This window comes from Carassius gibelio, chromosome B14 (genome assembly GCF_023724105.1).
Source record: "Carassius gibelio isolate Cgi1373 ecotype wild population from Czech Republic chromosome B14, carGib1.2-hapl.c, whole genome shotgun sequence".
In the NCBI taxonomy this organism is placed as follows: Eukaryota; Metazoa; Chordata; class Actinopteri; order Cypriniformes; family Cyprinidae; genus Carassius; species Carassius gibelio.
The window spans coordinates 15,219,196-15,238,512 of NC_068409.1; the positions used below are offsets into that span (position 1 = coordinate 15,219,196).

A 19,317-nucleotide genomic window follows, 5' to 3' on the forward strand; every position below is an offset into this window, starting at 1 on the left:
TCGCCCAGATATAACGACTACTTAATTGATATAATGACCTCTGAGCATGCAAGGCTTTTATGTTCCACATTAGGGACCCATTTAAAAAAAGCTGTCAACTAATTATTAATAAAACACCATAAGTGACACTTTCACAGCTCTCCTCTCATACATGTGGAAGGTTATCATTTACAACTGTGATCATAAAAAAAGGTTTTCTGACACTGTCAGCTCACCGAAAGAAGAGGATTTTTTCATGTTTCTATGTGACATGACATTTTCAGATATTACCTTTCATTTTATTAATGTAAAGATAAAAAATAAATCAATTTTTTCAAAAATATGTTTTTGTTATTCCAATGTTTGAATGCAATGTTTAACAGCTCACTATTTCAGAAGGTGTTGTTATATTTCTTCACACCAGACACACATGTGTCACTAAATTTAGGTGAAGTTCCCAAATGATTCACATGTGGGAGAATGTTCTGTGCGGTAGGTGTGAAGAAGTATGAGATTATAAGTAATCACTCTTATGGATATGATGGTATCTCTATTTTCAATACGTTAATATATTTCTCCTACATGCATTCTGTGCTATTCACTGATCATTAATGTTTTGTTTCTAGTAATTAAAACTCACAAATGCCCCATAATCAGCCACACATCACCAATAGCCCCTATGAATATATTTTTCTTAACTTTTCCCTAATTATTTGTATCTCGTGGGACTGATAACATGCTGTGATGATAGGATCTATCATGTTTCTATCACCATGTAGAATTTAATGAGGTGGAAAAGAGTAAAGTGAACAACTACACAACACAGACTGTTGCAAAAAATATAACAGTCAATTTCACAAGCACTTAAAAAATAGCTAGTGGTTAAAGACCACTACTTTAAGTCCAGAAAGTCATCTCAGAAACAGGCCTGGTTTGGCAGACCCAACCATGTCTGACTGAAAATGCAAGCCAGATCAATCCAGATGCACACACTAAAACACAGAGAAATTGGACCCTAATCAGAAATAGGCCTATAAATAGGTCAGTCAGACTCACACACTGTGACTGACCTGGATTGGAAATGTCTTGACCATGTATGAAGCCTGTGTCGGCATGGAGACAGGCAGATAAATTAGGTGACCCTACTGCACATGAAGTAAAGTGGAATAAGAGCTTCCCTGACTGACAGCTTGCCATAATTATAGGTGAATCTTATGCAATCTGTCAAGAAAGTTCTTTCAGAAACTTATATTCACTGAAAATATTCATCATTCCAGTCAGTGTATATGATTAACTGCTTAATTTTACATTACATTTAGTCATTTAGCAGACGCTTTTATCCAAAGTGACTTACAAAAAATCTAAATAAAAAAAGAGCTAGTGCTATAACAAGTTTCAGTTAGCTTAACGCAGTACAAATAACACTTGTTTTATTATATACTAAATAAAAAGAAAACGGATAGAAAAAATATATAGCAAGCTAGTGTTAGAGGACTTTTTCGCTTTTATTAATTGTGTAATGAATAAAAAGAAAACAGATAGAATACAAAAAGAATACAGCAAGTGTTACATTTTTCTTTCTTTCTTTTTTTAATTGGCTTCTTCGATATTTAAAGTTTTGGAAAAAGTAATATGGTATGTGATGAAAATATTAGATAATACCGGAGTTATGTCTTTTGAATCTTTTTGTTCCTATTTTAATTGATTAGAAAGAAAACAGTATAACATCATCAAAGCTATCCCACAGTCCATAATTCAGATGTCTTGTAGCTCTTCTCAAAATAATTTTACCCTTCGTTAATGCTGTCAAATGATTAATTGTGATTAATAACATCTGAAATAAAACTTTTGTTTGCATAATATATGTGTGTGTGTACTGTGTATATTTAGTATGTATATACAAACACACACACATGCATGTATATATTTAAGAAAAATATGTTACATTTATATATTAAATATATTTATATATAATATCAGTTATATTAATATAAATGTACACATATGAATACATGTACATTTTACAGAAACTTTTATTTTGGATGTGACTAATTGTTTGACAGCACTACTCCTTGTCTTCCTCAGCTTTTGGTGAACGGAGTTTCTCTTACTAAACAAAAACCCAATATCATAATTCGGAAACTATTTGGGATGTGTATCCTTTTTCTTCAAATAAAAATTCAATCTTTTAAAATTTTTCTAACAATGAAAATAACATTTTAAGATCAAAAATCTAAATTTCAAGTTGAATCAAAAGAAAAGGAAGTCCACTCATCCTTTGTCGTTTAAGACGTCGATTTGGTCTCGATGTTAATTGTTCCTTTGTGTGGATCAAATAAATTGACTTTTTTTGTGATTGTAAATTTGCCTGTACCTTTTAGGAATATTTGCATTATTGGCATTTTAACAAAGGGGGGAAACGTATTATTTGGTTTATTTTTGAAAGATGAAACAAAAAATCGTTCTCCAAAACCTACACCTGAACTGCTGAGACCTTTTCCATGAGTACAAAATCACCCCACACTGTTAACCAATACACATACACACTCAATATCAATCAATCAATCAATCAATCAATCAATAAATCAAAAAAGAAATACATTCTGCATTTTTCCTCTCCACAGTTTCAGACACTCTTCTTCTGTAAGTCATTTTGCATACATGTACATGTTTACCATAACCACTATTATTTATTGTTATTATTATTATTATTATTTACATTTATTTTAGCAATTGGCTATTTATGTACACTGTCTCTAATCCCAGACTGCAGAGCGTCCCCTACAGGCGAAATTAAATATTATCCTGACAGCTAAACTGAATGACAGATAACGTTACCTACCCTTCTCTTGAACACCTGATAAAGACTGCATGACCCTTCATATCATGAACAACGGATAACTCTTATCCAAATGAGTTTATGATCAGCAGTCATTTGCAGTTTTCGGCGCGTTTTTGTGACGTCATCCTGAGCTGCGCCGCAGACGCAGACGCGCTGAGTTTGTTATGACACTTATTTTGTAACAGAGTAAACGAGGAGTGGTGTTTGTTTGTCCACACTCAACCTGGAAAACCACGGGAAGCACTTGACCAGAGTCCCAGCCGCACATTCAGCTCACAGATGTTTCCAGCCTGTAGATATTCCCTCCGAGGTACTGTCACACTTTCACTAATGTGTAGCCAGAAGGCTAACCAAACGTTGTAAACATTTGATTCTACAAACCTGAGAGCATATATACTGTCCTATTAAGTTGTTATTAACAATGTTTACACGGTACATGGCACGAATCATGTGTTTATCTGTAGGTTTATCCGTCTAACTAGCAGCAGTCACAGGGAAAGTAGGGTAAAGGTCACTCGGATATCGGTCAGGATGTAATTTATGTGTCCTTGTGTCTGAGAGATGAACAAGAAGAACGTGTTTCTGCGTTAAATATAAACAGGAAACGGATTTTTTTGTAAGCAAACTAGTACTGCTTCTTTTAAGTACATTAGTTGGCCTGTTACTTAAGGGAGGATTTTGTAACAGCTTTAAGTTGATCCATTTAGTTCTATTTTGGATCAACTTTATTGATATACTTACATGCACAATAGACTGTATCTTTACACAGTTTGTTATACTAAACCGTTTGTTAATCAGATATGAAGTTTATATGTAACATGAGAATGGTCTTGTCTGTGTTTCGTCTGTGACCTGAATGTTTTGTCTTTTATTGGTGTTTTTGCAGCACGGAGGTGTGTAGGTGCACTGAAGGCGATTCAAGCGGAGCATGTCACTCCTCAGTTGTACTCCACACGGAGTTCCTCGTCCACTGTGCCACGAATTACCACACATTACACAGTGTACCCCAGAGACAAGGACCCGCGATGGGAAGGTCAGTTCTGTGCTGCATGTTACCTCATCACTTTATCCTCTTAAGAGGTGAGCGCGAACACATTTTGGTTGGATAGGAGTCATAAGACAGAAGGAATTTCAGATTCTTGGTTTTATTTACAGCAAGACCTGATAATTTACAAGAGAATGTGTGTGTGTATTTGTGTGTATAGTATATAAATAATAAATAATTGTCCATGTGTATGTGATATGTGGCATGATATTATTACTCCTTTATATATAGTTTATATTGTAATGTATGTATTACATAGTAAATATTATAAATTACACATATATTTTTTTGTTAGCCACTGGTTTGATAATTTTTTTAATTGTTTTGTGTGTGTGTGTTTTCACTTCTTTTGTTTGATTTCTCAATTTCTTGTAGTTTCATTTATTTATTTTTTAAATGTGCTTTACAAATATTGTATTGTAGATGTTTTAAATTGACTTTTTGTTGTTGTTGTTGTTGTTGTAAATAGTATTATAAAGTTGTTGCTCAACATTGTACTGTAAAACATTTGCTTTTCAAGACTTTACTTATCTGAAAGATAGCCTGACTGAATATAGCCTGTCACTGAAAATCATTAGTTTGCTGGTTGAGATTTGCCACTCATTTATATTTAATATGAATAAATTAGCTGCTATATATCTCTGTAATAATGCCCATTTTATCAGCCATTGGTAGCCGAGTTGACATTTTTATGAATCTTGTCTTCTGATTATCATTGTATTTCTAGACAAAACCCACAATTAGATTTTGCATTTAATGGCACTCAGTGATTTTTGTATCAAAAAGAAGTTACTGTGATTGTCTGTTTTCATGTGTTCAGGGGTGGAAATGGAGCGCTTCGCTGATGAGGCAGACGTTGTCATTGTTGGTGGAGGTCCAGCTGGCCTGTCAGCAGCCATCCGGCTGAAGCAGCTGGCCAATCAGCATGAGAAGGAGCTGCGGGTTTGTGTGGTGGAGAAGGCGTCTCAGATCGGAGCTCACACGTTATCTGGAGCCTGTCTAGAGCCCACTGCACTCAGTGAGCTTATTCCAGACTGGAAGGAGAGAGGGGTACGAGCAAACACACATGCACACTGTAGCCCACTTAGGATCTATTAACACAACACAGACTTATCAAAATACTATATTCCTAATTGAAATGCAAAATAAATAAAAAAATAATAATGGGAAATATGTTGCCATTCTGATTTACAGTCATGTTATCGATGAGCTTTTCCTGATTGTGTTGACACTTGGACCAACAATGGCCATGACACTGATTTTGATCCATGTCTAACAGGCTCCACTGAACACTCCAGTTACAGAGGACAAGTTTTCCATTTTGACAGAAAAATACCGCATTCCTGTTCCAATATTACCAGGTAGGCTATTGCTATTGCATAAGGCCCATTTTAGAGAGTTATAAAGCTTCACAATTTGAGTTACATAATGTAAAAAAAAAAAAACGAATAAAAAAAATAAATGAATAAATTGTCTACTTGCTACATTGTCCTCAATGGTTTTATAAACTATTGTCAGTTTTGCTGTATTTGGATGAGCAGCTATCTGGGTGACTCACAAATTTACTAGATTGATCAAATAATACATAATACTCTAATACATAAAATAAGTATGCTTGACCAAAGTTCTTGTGGGGAGAAGAATTTATTGAAGATACCAAACTTTTATACATCATAACAAATGTGCTACAAACAATAAAATGACACCCCGTGGAGAGCCAATGATAGTGAAACCTCATGAAGACGTGATGGGTTAATTATATGGGCCAATTGGGTCACACTTTTGTAAACAGAGTTTCAGCTGTTTGCATCTGAGACACAGTTAAATGTAAATGCATCTGACTTGAAGTGCACATAATATTTCACCATACAAGCTTTTGAAGATTTTTAAGACCGGTTCTGTCACAAGGATGCAATTAAATGCAATTTGTGAACACAGGACTTCCGATGAATAACCATGGAAACTACCTAGTTCGTCTGGGGCATTTTGTACGCTGGCTTGGGGAGCAGGCGGAGGAGCTGGGAGTCGAGCTTTATCCAGGCTACGCAGCAGCTGAGGTCAGGATGACTTCCTTATGTCAATCTACTTGTAGTTTGTTTGATGATGATTGATGTGCTTTACTTATTAAAATTACACTTTACAGTTGACAAACTCTTGTTAACCTGTCTTTTACCAATAATTTATTTCATGTTTTTTTTTTATACATATATATAAACACAGGTGCTGTTTCATGAGGATGGCAGTGTAAAGGGAATTGCAACCAATGATGTTGGCATTGCTAAAGACGGCTCTCCAAAGGTTTTTTATGTCAATATACCTTCCAGTACAGAACATGCAAATACCCTAAATACAAATACAACTTTAAAAACACCTTTTACGTGATAATATATATATATATATATATATATATATATTTTTTTTTTTTAATTATTATTTTTATACTTAAGAATAATTATTAGTCTAAAGTGGTCTGCTGAATGCTCACATCAAGGCCAAATTAATTACAGCTAAAGATTGCAGTGAGACAAAATAAAAGGCTAACTGTGGGTAAAGTGATTCAGCTATGCAGATGGCATATTTATGCACTATTACCACAACATTTCATGCTCTGTTGACCTCCTCCAGGATGTCTTTGAGAGAGGCATGGAGCTCCACGCTAAGGTCACTATGTTTGGTGAAGGCTGTCACGGACACTTGGCCAAGCAGCTCTACAAGCAGTTCAATCTCAGGGAGAACTGTGAACCGCAGACGTATGCTATCGGTCTTAAAGAGGTACGAAATCCCTCTATGCTTCGATGATGCTTTAAACTTACATAAATATTTTCTTCAGTGACATCGTTTGAAGTGAAATAAGCTAGTTCATTTTCACGTTTGGAGTCACCGCTTTCATTTAAAAGCTTGATGCGATTTTTATGAACTGATGAATACAAAACAAAACACTGCTTTCTTTTAGCTTTGGGTTATTGATGAGAAGAAGTGGCGCCCAGGACGGACGGAGCACTCAGTTGGCTGGCCTCTAAACAGGAACACGTACGGAGGCTCCTTCCTGTACCACCTCAATGAGGGAGAACCATTGGTAGCCCTGGGATTTGTTGTAAGTCATCTTATTTCTGAACCTTCTGGGTCGAACTCTGATTGAAGACAGGGTTTCAATGGATTTGCAAACTTCGTCTTTGAAAACTTAATCTTAAAGCAGAATGTTCTGGATTGATGTCTTTGTCAGGATGCTTTGATCTATATAGATACGATTGACCTCGTTCATCATATTCTTTCATGAGCTAAAACGATGTGTGAAAAGGCTTTCAACTTTTTGAAGTTGTTTCTGGTCAGGGTCTGCCATGAGGACATTCGCTCATCCTGCTGATGATGTAGCATATCAAAATGACTTTTTTCTCCCAATCACTTTTAAGAGGCATTTCACGGATTGCTTGTGATTCATAGAAAATAGTCTCAATTCCAGACATCTTGAGGAGTTCGGCAGTGATGACGGGCTATTATCCAATGTCGTCATGGCCCAGGACGGTACTCAGACTGATTGGTCACAGGTGTCTGGAGATACAGTGCAGCGTTTGATTGACAAAACTAAATCAAATCTCATGATTGCTCTGAATTGTTTGTTCCTTAAATGCATTTAATTTGCTTGCTGAGCTGTTAGCAGAGGTATTGCAGTTTTGAGAGACACCGTGTGAGAATACACAAATGTTCAGAAGTCTGGGGTCAGTAAGATTTTTATTTATTAAAAAAATAACAAAATTCAGAATTAATACAGCAAAGATGACAGGAACATAATTATAGTGTTACAAAAGACTTCTATTTTAAATATCTTTATATTCATCATAGAATCCTAAAAAAATGTCTCAAGGTTTCCACAAAAATATTAAGTAGCACAACTGTTTTTAGCATTAATAATAATAAAAATGTTTTTTAAGCACCAAAACAACAACAAAGAAAGATTTCTAAATGGTCATGTGACACTGAAGACTGGAGTAATGATGCTGCAAATTCAGCTTTGCCATCATAGAAATAAAATGTAATAAGTTGAAAAACTTTATATTAAGTGGCCTTAACTACTATGTACTTACATTTTAATTAATAATTTAGTACAATGTACTTATTGTGTACATACATGTTTTTACATTGTACTTATATTTTAAAAAAAACTACATGTAATTACATCTGTATTTAATTTCTGTAATTACATTTATAATTACACTGTTGACCCATACTTTACACCTTAACCCACCCTTAAACTTACCCATACCTCCAACCCTCTCCCTAACCTTACCCCTATCCCACCTCAATAGCAGCAAAAGTGTTTTACAATACAATATGAACACAATAAGTACATTGTATTTATTTATTGTGTAAGTAAATAGTAGTTAAGGCCACCTAATATAAAGTGGGACCAAAAAAAGTTCCCTACCTCAGTCTTTTGATCAGTACGGTATTTGGGCCGAATACTATGGTATTAAAGTCCTTCTCAGCTCATCGTAGCAGATTACAGTAAGCAAGGAGGGCAGAGCTTTGCAAACATTCAGTGCAGTTATTCTGTTCTGCTGAACTGCAGATATGTTTGTGTATGTCTCCTCAGGTAGGTTTAGACTACACGAATCCCTATCTGAGCCCATTCAGGGAATTCCAGCGTTGGAAGCATCACCCGTCTATAATGTCAACCCTGGAGGGTGGCAACAGGATAGCATATGGAGCCAGAGCCCTCAACGAAGGAGGTTTCCAGGCATGTCAGCAACATGAAATTCTCAGTATATATTCCTCTGTTTTCTCTTGATGAACTTCTCTCATTCATGATCTCCCCTCCAGTCGATTCCTAAACTGACGTTCCCAGGTGGCATGCTGATAGGGTGCAGTCCTGGCTTCATGAACGTGCCCAAGATCAAAGGCACACACACAGCCATGAAGAGTGGCATGCTGGCAGCCGAGAATGCCTTCAGCAAAATCACAGATGAGAATCTGCAGTCAGAAACAGCAGGTAGCCAACCCAGACATCTTTGCAAATTAGCTGAGGTGCAACTTACAGGGTAGTAAACATAGTCTAAGAATGTTAGAATAAATATAAGGTGTCCAGGTATCCTAAACGGTGTATGTTTTTGTGTTGTTTTCCCTCCTCTGTTAGGTCTTTATATTCCTGAATACGAAGAGGCTTTTAAAAAATCCTGGATCTGGAAGGAGTTGTATTCTGTGAGGAACATCAGACCATCGTTCCATAACTATTTTGGTCTCTACGGAGGGATGGTGTACACTGGAATATTCTACTGGATCTTTAGAGGAAAAGAACCATGGACTCTGAAGCATATTGGTAAGAACAAAGTAACGCATTATAAAATGTTTGCTTGGTTATAACAAAAGCTTTTCATTTGAATCTAACTTTGCAAGTAGATGCAATTTCTGAGCTATAAAGTCAGTGCAGTGTATTTGCATTTGCTTTATATATGTATATGTATTGAGCACAGGAAACGGGCATACTTTGAAGAGTGGAGTTAATGTCTTATTAATGTCCATTTATGAGTCAATTTTAGACTTTTAGGATACTTCTATAGATGGAAAATGCTGGGTGAAATCAGTTTCATATAGTTTGTTTTGTTTTTGTTTCTGGGAGTACACGTTTTTATCTGCTGGGAAAGTGGTCTTGTTAAAAACTACTACTTAGAAATACATTTATTAATCCTGAAAAAGAACTAGAAGTATATGGAATTAGAACTTTGAAATAAATGAAATACTGCCAAATCCTAAGTGAATGAGTGTAAAAATAAATTTAGCCATTACCTTCCAAAAGATTTGAAATGCCCAAAGCAACATGGGTTTATATAGCATAAATACTTGTTATTTTCAGGTTGGTCCTTAGGGGGTGTGGTTAGATACAGATCCAACTCCTCCCACCTTACATATACCTAAGCCTACCTGGCTCCACCCCCTGATCGCTAAACCTACCAGTTTCCATTATGTTATGTATTTATTTATTCTCATAACTTTGGTTAGCCAGAGGGCCCCTTCCTGCCTGAGCAGGCAGTTCTTGCACAGAATTAGCTTCGGTTTGGGCCAGACTGCATGCTAATAGTCAGATACGTTGCTATGCAAGGCTACCACTCAGTTCACTAAAGAAGTGGACATCTGCCATCTGTTGCAATTAATTTTTTTTATAAATAATTTTATTGTAAACAAATGAATTTACTGTAGGTCTAGACTCTGCTCAGCTGAAGCCGGCTAAAGACTGTACACCCATCGAGTATCCGAAGCCTGATGGGAAGATCAGCTTTGATCTGTTGTCATCTGTAGCCTTGAGTGGGACCAATCATGAGCATGACCAGCCACCCCATCTGACGCTGAAAGATGATAGTGTTCCCGTGGCCCAAAACCTTGCCATTTACGATGGCCCGGAGCAGAGGTTCTGTCCTGCTGGTATGTAACTAATGCTCTCTCAGTGTTTCTGCTGCATTTAGGGATAGAGACACCTGATAATACAAGATCAATGAGCTTGACATGTTGAGGCTGATGAAAACATCTGATGAACAAGCTGCCAGTGTTTAGACATTTTTTTCCCTGCTGTCCCACAGGTGTATACGAGTATGTTCCTCTGGAGACGAGCGATGGCATGAGATTACAGATCAACGCACAGAACTGCGTCCACTGTAAGACGTGTGATATCAAAGACCCCAGCCAGAACATCAACTGGGTTGTGCCCGAGGGCAGTGGAGGACCAGCCTACAATGGCTTGTGATTCAGTAATACATATCGTTTTTATTATTGGGCACATCGCACAAGTTCAGAATCGTTTTACTTAACTTTCAGGGCTAAAACTTTTAAAGACTTTAGAGTCCTTCTGATGTGCCTAAGGAGCAGAAAGTCCTCAGACCGTGTGTGATGTGAGCTTGAAGTGTAACTACATAAAGTGGCTTTGCATATTTCAGGTTTGATCAAATTGTAACATTTGAAATAATTGTATATGTAATGTCCATCAAAGGAATGTCAAAAGATGAAGGATCATGTTGGACTAACCAATGGACGTGATACGGTTAGCTGTAAATTGACAGTTTTGTATATATTGTCAAAGTAGGTAACTGTAACTGGTAGAAATAAATTAATTATTCCATTCTGTCGGTATGTTTTATAGAACTACAAACACAAAAATCCCTGAAAAGATCAATTGTTTTATTTCACACAACTGACAGGACTGAATCTCATTTCATCAAAAGAAAAGCCAACATTTGATAAATGAACCCACAAACAAACAATGTGATCTTCCTGTTCTTTCTTGAACCGTAATCAATACAAGACATCTTTAGATCAGCTTACTAAAAATGCAAAAACTTTTTTAATTCACTCATAGACAAATCGTTTTGTAACTACGCAGACAAAATGAAATCTCCTTCCGAACTGGAAATTTCATATTTATCCCAAATGAAAGACTCCAAGGCCTTCTTTCCCCAGCGTTAGACTAAAATACTAAGACACAAGTGCAGGTAGGTCGGTGTGGAGTGAGGTCAGTTTCTGTTACGCAAACATTTTGGCATAAATCTTCTTTTCTTTCTCTTTCTCTTCCTTCACTTGCTGCTTCACTTTCAGCATTTCATTTCCAATCGCTGAAACCAGAGAAAGGAAAATTTTAAATATATATAAATATATATATTAACAAATCATAAAATATATTTTAAACCAAATTCAGAATTTGTAAAGCGCTGTTTAACCTTTGTCATCTGGTGCAATCTCCTGTGCTTTCTTCAGATCAATCTGCAGTTTAAAAACACAATAGATGAGTGCTCTTTAGAAATAAACAGTCATGTAAATTGGAGCAATTTTCTTTTCTTTGTAAGACTGATTCATTTAAACTTTTAAAGCAACTCTATTTAACCTTTTCAGTGTTAAAATTTTTCGAAATGTATGAGTACATCATAAATTCATCTACCAAACCACCTTTTTGTCTTATCCCAAATCACTATGGTACATTTATAAGAAGTGATTGTTTTTTCCGCTGAGGAGTAACACATATCTGCGTGAATCGCCATAGACATAAACTTGGTTACAATGTTCTTCCGTGGGATGTGTGTAGTTGGTCTATTAAGCACTAGAGTGCCAAAATTTATATAGTGTTGCTTTAATATCTGTCTTTGTTCTACATTCAGTAATTAGATTGATTCTCTCTGACAAAAGTAAAGCTCTATTTGTGGCTGAACTAAAAATGTTGAATGATCGGTTGTCTTTAGGCTGATTAGCTACAGTGTGTGCACAAACTGTGAGCAACAGTTTTGGTAGTTCTCAGATATCTGAGGTCACTGAGGTGGGCTGCTCTGTTCGTTCGACCGAAAACGTTTGCGAACCACTGATTTAGAGTTGGAAGAATGTGTATTTCTGTCCATGTAGTGTTGGTACCATGGCCTTGTTGAATTCTTTAAGTCCCTGCCAGGCCTGAGCTCTCCTGAACAACGCTTTAGTGTTTGTCTGGTTAATCTCCAGGGCCTGAAAAAAGAAAAGAAAAAAAAAAAAGTTATAATACATGAAACAAGGAGAAGCGAGGAGAAAATAAACTTTTACAGGCCATTTCAAGAACTCTGAATCCATTAAAACTGTTCCTTAAATAGAGAGAGTGTGTCTGGTGATCTATAAACATTAGCGGCCGTGACAAGGTTATTTCAAGAGCGGTGAAAAGCTGAGGTACGTCATTATAAAACACCAAGGCCCTTTGCTTCTTATATCCTGTAACCCAGATGCAACTGGACACCATTCAGTGGGCTCAATGTCAGAAGGTCCCATGTTACCTCATCACAGCTCTCAATAGCTTCCTGCCAGAGACTGAGTTTGAGTTTGCAGGCGGCCGTGTTGAGAATGCAGCTCAGGGCCGTGGGCTCCAGCTTTTTTTGGGCACTATCATCTTCCAAGGTGTTTCCACAAGTCTCTAGATACCTGTGGACCAAAACAACCTTTGCTGGGTTATAGTGATGCATACAGACATGTTGTAGTCACAGTGTTGTCCGACAATGCTCCCTTTAGATTACACAGTTAGAAATCTTGCATGTCAAACAGGTGCTTAAGGAAATGTCATCATGACATAAGGCATTTTGAGGAAAGAAACCTCAGCTATAACAACATGGTTAAAAATGTTTGACAAATCGAAATCAAGTGTGAAAAGCTGTCTCCTTAATGTCACGGTGCAAGCGTAATGCAATAATGGGGCTTAATGGCAGACTAGACAAGTGTTCACCTGAGAGCTTTTGAATATTTCTTGATGGCCGACTGCCAGTTCTGAGCCTTGAAGAAGTTATTCCCGATGTTTTTCACATCCTCTGCCACAGACAAGACTTTGTTGGTCTAGAAAGAGAATTTGGAATAAAGTATTGAAGGTTTTTTCTTTTTTCTTAGCATGTAAATCACATCTCAGCTATAACTGTATATAATACATTGTAATATGTTACATATTGTGGCAGACTCCAAAACCACTGCCATAATACAAGTATCCTTAGAAAGCTTAGGCGTTCCTTTTCCCTTTCTAGTGCATACATTCAAAAAGAGTTTCTGAGTTCAAGTGATTCTGGATTTTATAAAGCAGGTGATATATATAGTATAGAGTATATGCAAGTGAAGATGAAGAAATATAATGACATCTTTAAAGTCCACGTCAGAGTCCTCGGGGAAGTCTGGGTATGTGTCTCCTGAGCCGTCATTAGGTGCGATGCCCCAGTTATCACCTTCCTTATGTTCTCCACATTCAGCAATAATGCAGGGCTGAGAGAGAGAGAGAGAGAGATGATGATTACAATCAATCTAAACATTCTGTTGCTCACTCGAATAAAGAAAATACTTCATTTCCTTACTGGAGGGAAAAATGGTCACACACAATGCCTACTTTCAAAACATTCATTCATCACACTTAGCTAGTTCAACTGTGCAGAACATGCGACAGACTAAATTTGCAGGTGATTAAATCTTGATTAGGGTGACTAAATGACTGTGAAAGAAAGATCTCAGAAATAGCTGTCTTTCGGATCCAGTTAAGATCTCTTGACACTTTATAGTTCTGACCATGAAAGCATGTGTCACAATGCCATGATGCATTTAAGAAGTCAAAGATGTTTGCGTGTTTTTAACATGGTCACCTTCACAGGATTGTCGTCCGTTGTTTCCATCCCCTCCAGCATCTTCACCACCCCCATTCCCTTCAGCACCTGGCCGAAGACGACATGTTTGTCATCCAGGTGCGGTGTGGGAACCGTGGTTATGAAGAACTGTGAGCCATTGGTGTTGGGGCCGGCGTTCGCCATGCTGAGCAGCCCCTCTCGGTCATGCTGGGGGGAAACCAGAGCGAAAGACCACCGGATTACTAAAGCACAATCATTGGACAAGAAACACCAAAGCTTTATCTGCGTCTCATTTTATCCTCAGAGCACACACCAGAAAATTAGTGGATGCCTCAGGAAGATAGATCAAGTGCTGTATTTGGTTTATTTAATATCATAGCGATTACACAGACTGATGGCTTTGATTAATTAAAGGAAAACTTCACTAAATAAATGGACAGTTTGTCAGGGAATATGTGCATTAAACAAGGGTTGACATATGTTGGGGAGGGGTGGTGTGACCAGAATCTAGGGATGGGCGATATATCGCATGTCACAGGAGTGGAGCAAAATGTGATCTTATTTTTGGGTGAAATAGTCTTTATTAACGAAGCCACTCTGTGCTACCTTGTAGTAAAAGTTTTCATCCTCAAACTTGTCCCCATAGATGCTCTCTCCTCCGGTTCCATTCTGATTAGAAAAGTCTCCACCCTGGATCATAAATTTCTTGATGACTGAGGGGTACAAAAATACATACAAATCATTACCGAATGAAATTTAATAAACTGTTTTCTAGAGAGGGGATTTCCAGTTGTATATCATGTGCCAATTGTTATAGTTTGAAATTATGAGCTTGGCATTAAAGCGGGAAAGCGAGCATTTAGTAATTCCCCTTAAATATCCAGGCCTAGAAATCCTAGAAACCAATGCCTGATTTGTCCAGGTTTTTCCACGATTGTGTGAACCCTGCGCATTAGATCATTACATGCGTCTCCATGTAAACGGGAGGTCAGGACACTCACTGCGGTGGAATGGACAGCCCTTGAAGTGCAGTGGTTTTCCGGTGCTTTTGCCGATCCCTTTCTCGCCGGTACAAAGAGCACGGAAATTCTCTGCTGTCTTAGGGACCACATCAGCAAAGAGCTCGAACACTATACGGCCAACTGCAAAGAGATAAAAACAGCAGGAATTAATCATCAGACTGTTTCATTGATCTTTACTTATGCATGAGATATTACATATTTTTACTGATGTTATACTTTCACATTTTATTTCAATCCCTATGTCCTTTTTTTGTACATTTGATATGCCATTCTGACCATATTGAGAACTTCAAGTCTACTGTTTAATTTTCAAAGGAGTTACTGTATCAGAAGGTCAGAAATGTGCAGTCACCGTTTCTCTTATTTATTGCCTTTTCGTAATTTGTATTTTTGAATATTGCTGGAACATGAAATGAAGCAACACATGTAATATTTCTCATGTAAAAAAAAAAAAAACCCACCCCTATGTACACTCATCTATAATAAAGTAAACTACCGTAAGTTATATAATTTCAATCTTAAAGTATGCATATTTAATACTATTTTAACACAATTTGAAGGAGACATAAACATTTACTGCACAATGCGTAAACAGTACACCATCCACTTAATACCAGATTTACACTGATTTTCTAAACAGTTGTATCTGTGGTTGAGTTCAGTGCATCTATTTCTGTCTCTTTCTTCTCTGCAGTTCCAGGCATGCGGCAGAACACAGCAGCATGCGGTCATTCGGCTTCTTTCTAAAGAAAAATAAAAGATTCTGACCTCTTTCGCCACCGATATCTACGTCAAAGAATACCCGAGGGTTGTCTGCGTTTCCAGGCTTGGCTTCAGGTGTTGGGTTTGACATTTTCTTTGATTTTGATAAGGAAATGGTTCTAGTCTGAATAGACGGGTCACTGGAATATTCTATGAAAGGAAAGCACTAGTAAAGTTGTAACTGAAGCATAAGTGAGCGTGTAGCGCCCTCTACTGCTCTGGAGTCTAGTTCAGTGCGAGCCCTACTTGGACTTTGAAATATACGGTACTTACTACTGTATGCGTGTCATAAGGATCGGTTTTTAGTTTTATTTTTTAATTGAAATTTATACATCATCTGAAAGCTGAATAGGAAAATAGGGATAGGAAAATATCTTGCCGAGATACAACAAGTTCTTAGCAATGTGTCTCTATTAAAAAATTACATTTTGATATAATTGCGGTAGGACATTTACTAAATGTCTTCATGGAACATGATCTTTACTTAATATCATAGTGATTTTTGGCATAAAAGAAAAATCGATCATTTTGACCCATACAATGTTTTGATGTCTATCGCTACAAATATACCTGTGTTACTTATTGTGCTCATATTTCCTTTCACAAGCATGTCAACATAATTTTATTATTACTGAGACCCTTTGCTACATCATTAGAAGAATGGCATCTACGCTAATATTTGTCTATTTCTCTCTTATTCTGAGGTCACAGTAGCCACAAAGATCCAGTCTGTGTCCAGATCAGAGGGTCACTGCAGTCACCAGGATCCAGTATGTTTCTGTCACGCTGTCAGTCTCTGTTTTCTTGGGTGTTCCCTAGTGAGCTCACTTCACCTTAGGCACTTCACCATAGGCACTTTAATTCCTCACAGTCTTCACAGTTATTGCACTCCAATTAAATCGCACAGGTGCTGACAATCCTTTGTCATTAGTCTCCCTATTCATAGCTGTCCTTCTCTGTTGTCTTCATGGAGTCCTTACCCTATGTGTCTATGTTCTCGTCTCCCGAGACTTACCCCTGCCTTCTCGTTCCTCCGAGTTTATTCATTCCGTCTCATCCGGTTTCCTCTTTTGTTTTGTTTTGTTTTGTTTTGTTTGTCTCTCAAGACTGTTTATTTTGTATTTACCTTTCTGTTTATTAAACCCATACCTTGCAATTGGATCCTACCCTCTCCTTGTGTTTTTCCTAAACCCAACCGTCACAGAAGGACTCCATCAACAAGGATCCAGCGGTATGTCTGCTGCCATTTCCTCCTCAGCCAGCAAGCGGGAGAAAGATGGTTTTGAGGGCTCTCGCCTAGTGGTGTTCCGGGGGACCAGGGGAAGTCGCTCCGGAGCAAGCGGTCGAGAGGAGGTCCGGCAGCGATCTCCACTGTGGGCTCCCGTCGACCCGGGATTCGGTTGGGGGCTGCCATTTCCCCAGTATGTCCCGAGAGGAGAAGGGAGACGCAGATCGGCCGAGCCAGCACCGTCGAACCAGATGGCCGCCAGCCCTGTGCTGCGGTACAAAATGGCCGCCAACCCAGCGCCACTGCGTGGCATGGCCGCCAACCCAGCACCACAGCACAAGATGGCCGCCAGCCCAGCGCCACAGCACAATATGGCCGCCAGCCCAGCGCCACAGCACAATATGGCCGCCAGCCCAGCGCCACAGTACAAGATGGCCACCAGCCTAGCGCCACAACCCAAGATGGCCGCCAGCCTAGCACCACAGCACAAGATGGTCGCCAGCTTAGAGCCACAGCATAAGATGGCCGCCAGCCCAGCACCACAGGACAAGATGGCCGACTCAACGCCTGAGTCGCCAGTCAAGGTGCCACCGACTCTCCATCATAGAGGGCGGTGGAGGAGGAGATAGGCGTCTACCGTTCCTCAAGGCCCAGAGAACGTTCCGGAGCGGGCCGCTGCCGTCCAGGAGGCCGTTCCAGAGGCCGAGCCGGTGCCCGAGGCCGTTTCCGATGCGGTGCCCGATGCTGTTCCGGAAGCAGAGGCGGTGCCCGCTGCTGTTCCGGAGGCCAAGGCGGTCCCCGCTGCTGTTCCGGAGGCCGAGGCGGTGACCGAGGCCATTTCCGATGCGGTGATCGAGGCGGTGCCGGAGGCCGTTCCAGAGGCGGTGCTAGAAGTAGAGGCATCTCACGTTTCCACAGGCAATCCTAAGTCAAGTCAGGTACCCATTGACTGTCCTGAGTTGAGTCAGTTCCCGGTTGACCCTCTAGAGTCGAGTCAGGTGTTCATGGACCCTCCAGAGTCAGGGTTAGTCACCGTCGACCTTCCAGAGTCAGGGTTAGTTACCGTTGACCCTCCAGAGTCAGGGCTAGTTCCTGCTGACCATCCAGAGTCAAGTCATGTTTCAGTTGTTCCTCTTTAATTAAGTCAGATTCCTATTGACCTTCCCGAGTCAAGTCAGGTGCCCGTTGACTTTCCTGAGTTGAGTCAGTTTCCGGTTGACCCTTCGGAGTCGAGTCAGGTGTTCATGGACCCTCCAGATTCAGGGTTAGTCACCGTCGACCTTCCAGAGTCAGGGTTAGTTACCGTCGACCCTCCAGAGTCAGGGCTAGTTCCTGCTGACCATCCAGAGTCGAGTTATGTTCCAGTTGTTCCTCCTGAATCAAGTCAGATTTCTATCGTCCTTCCAGAGTCTAGTCAGGTTCCGGTTGACCCTCCAGAGTCGAGTCAGGTGTTCATGGACCCTCCAGAGTCAGGGTTAGTCACCGTCGACCTTCCAGAATCAGGGCTAGTTACCGTTGACCCTCCTGAATCAGGGTTAGTTCCTGTTGACCTTCCAGGGTCGAGTCAGGTTCCCGTGAACTCTCCAGAGTCGAGTCAGGTTCCCGTGAACCCTCCAGAGTCAGGGCTAGTCACTGATGACCTTCCAGAGTCTGAACTAAGTACCATGGACTTTCCAGAGACAAGGCTAGTCACCGGTGATCTTCGAGGACTGAGTCAAGTCACCGGTGATCTCCGTCCTCCCATCTGCCGACCACAAAGATGTGGTGGTCTTCCGCTCCGCCCTAGGGGAATCCGGCCTCGACCGTGAGGACGTGGTGGTCTTCCGCTCCGCCCTGGGGGACTCCGGCCTTGACCGCGAGAACGTGGTGGTCTTCCGCTCCGCCCTGGGGGGGATTCTGCCTTGACCACATGAGTGTGATGGCCCTCTGTTCCGCCCGGGTGGGCATCACTTAATGTCCTCTTTGGACCCATGTTTTTGTTTTCATTTGTTTTTCTATTTTCCTCCTTTGGACCTGGCCCTCCGTCCCTCACCTTTATCCTCCGCCGGTCCACCACCCACCTGGACTCCTTGTTTTGTGTTACACCTTTCCTGCCTCTGCCTTTCCATTTCACCTGGTTGTTCCGTCTCTCTTTTTCCATTTTACCTGGTTGTCCTGTCTTTGTCTCTCCATTCCACCTGGTTGTTTGTCTCTGTCTGTCCATTCTATCTGGTTCTCCTGTCTCTGTTTTCTGACCCTCCGTCCCTCCCCCTAGTCCGCCGCCGCTTCACCTCCCTCCTACCTCTTTTTCTGTTGGGTTTTCCTGGGTTTCAGGTGGAGCATCTGGGAGCTGCTCCGTAGGGGAGGGGGTAATG

The 19,317-nt window shown here is 39.8% G+C and overlaps 2 protein-coding genes across 2 annotated transcripts; one reads left to right on the forward strand and one right to left on the reverse strand.

Annotated features, from left to right (window-relative positions):
- The first annotated feature begins 2,935 nt into the window (after positions 1-2,935).
- Positions 2,936-10,974, forward strand: LOC127971615 (electron transfer flavoprotein-ubiquinone oxidoreductase, mitochondrial). Its single transcript, XM_052574756.1, has 13 exons — positions 2,936-3,131; positions 3,708-3,854; positions 4,687-4,916; positions 5,146-5,227; positions 5,805-5,923; positions 6,087-6,164; positions 6,492-6,638; positions 6,820-6,960; positions 8,458-8,601; positions 8,685-8,853; positions 8,998-9,180; positions 10,059-10,280; positions 10,436-10,974. Exons 1-13 carry the CDS (start codon positions 3,101-3,103, stop codon positions 10,597-10,599), a joined length of 1,857 nt encoding a protein of 618 aa, XP_052430716.1. The 5' UTR covers positions 2,936-3,100; the 3' UTR covers positions 10,600-10,974.
- A 35-nt stretch (positions 10,975-11,009) lies between these two features.
- Positions 11,010-15,913, reverse strand: LOC127971616 (peptidyl-prolyl cis-trans isomerase D-like). The gene is made up of 10 exons (XM_052574757.1): positions 15,742-15,913; positions 14,953-15,093; positions 14,558-14,664; positions 13,970-14,158; positions 13,476-13,598; positions 13,078-13,184; positions 12,635-12,779; positions 12,249-12,335; positions 11,567-11,609; positions 11,010-11,461 (listed from the first exon to the last, which is right to left on the reverse strand). Exons 1-10 carry the CDS (start codon positions 15,824-15,826, stop codon positions 11,373-11,375), a joined length of 1,116 nt encoding a protein of 371 aa, XP_052430717.1. The 5' UTR covers positions 15,827-15,913; the 3' UTR covers positions 11,010-11,372.
- Between the last annotated feature and the right edge of the window lie 3,404 nt (positions 15,914-19,317).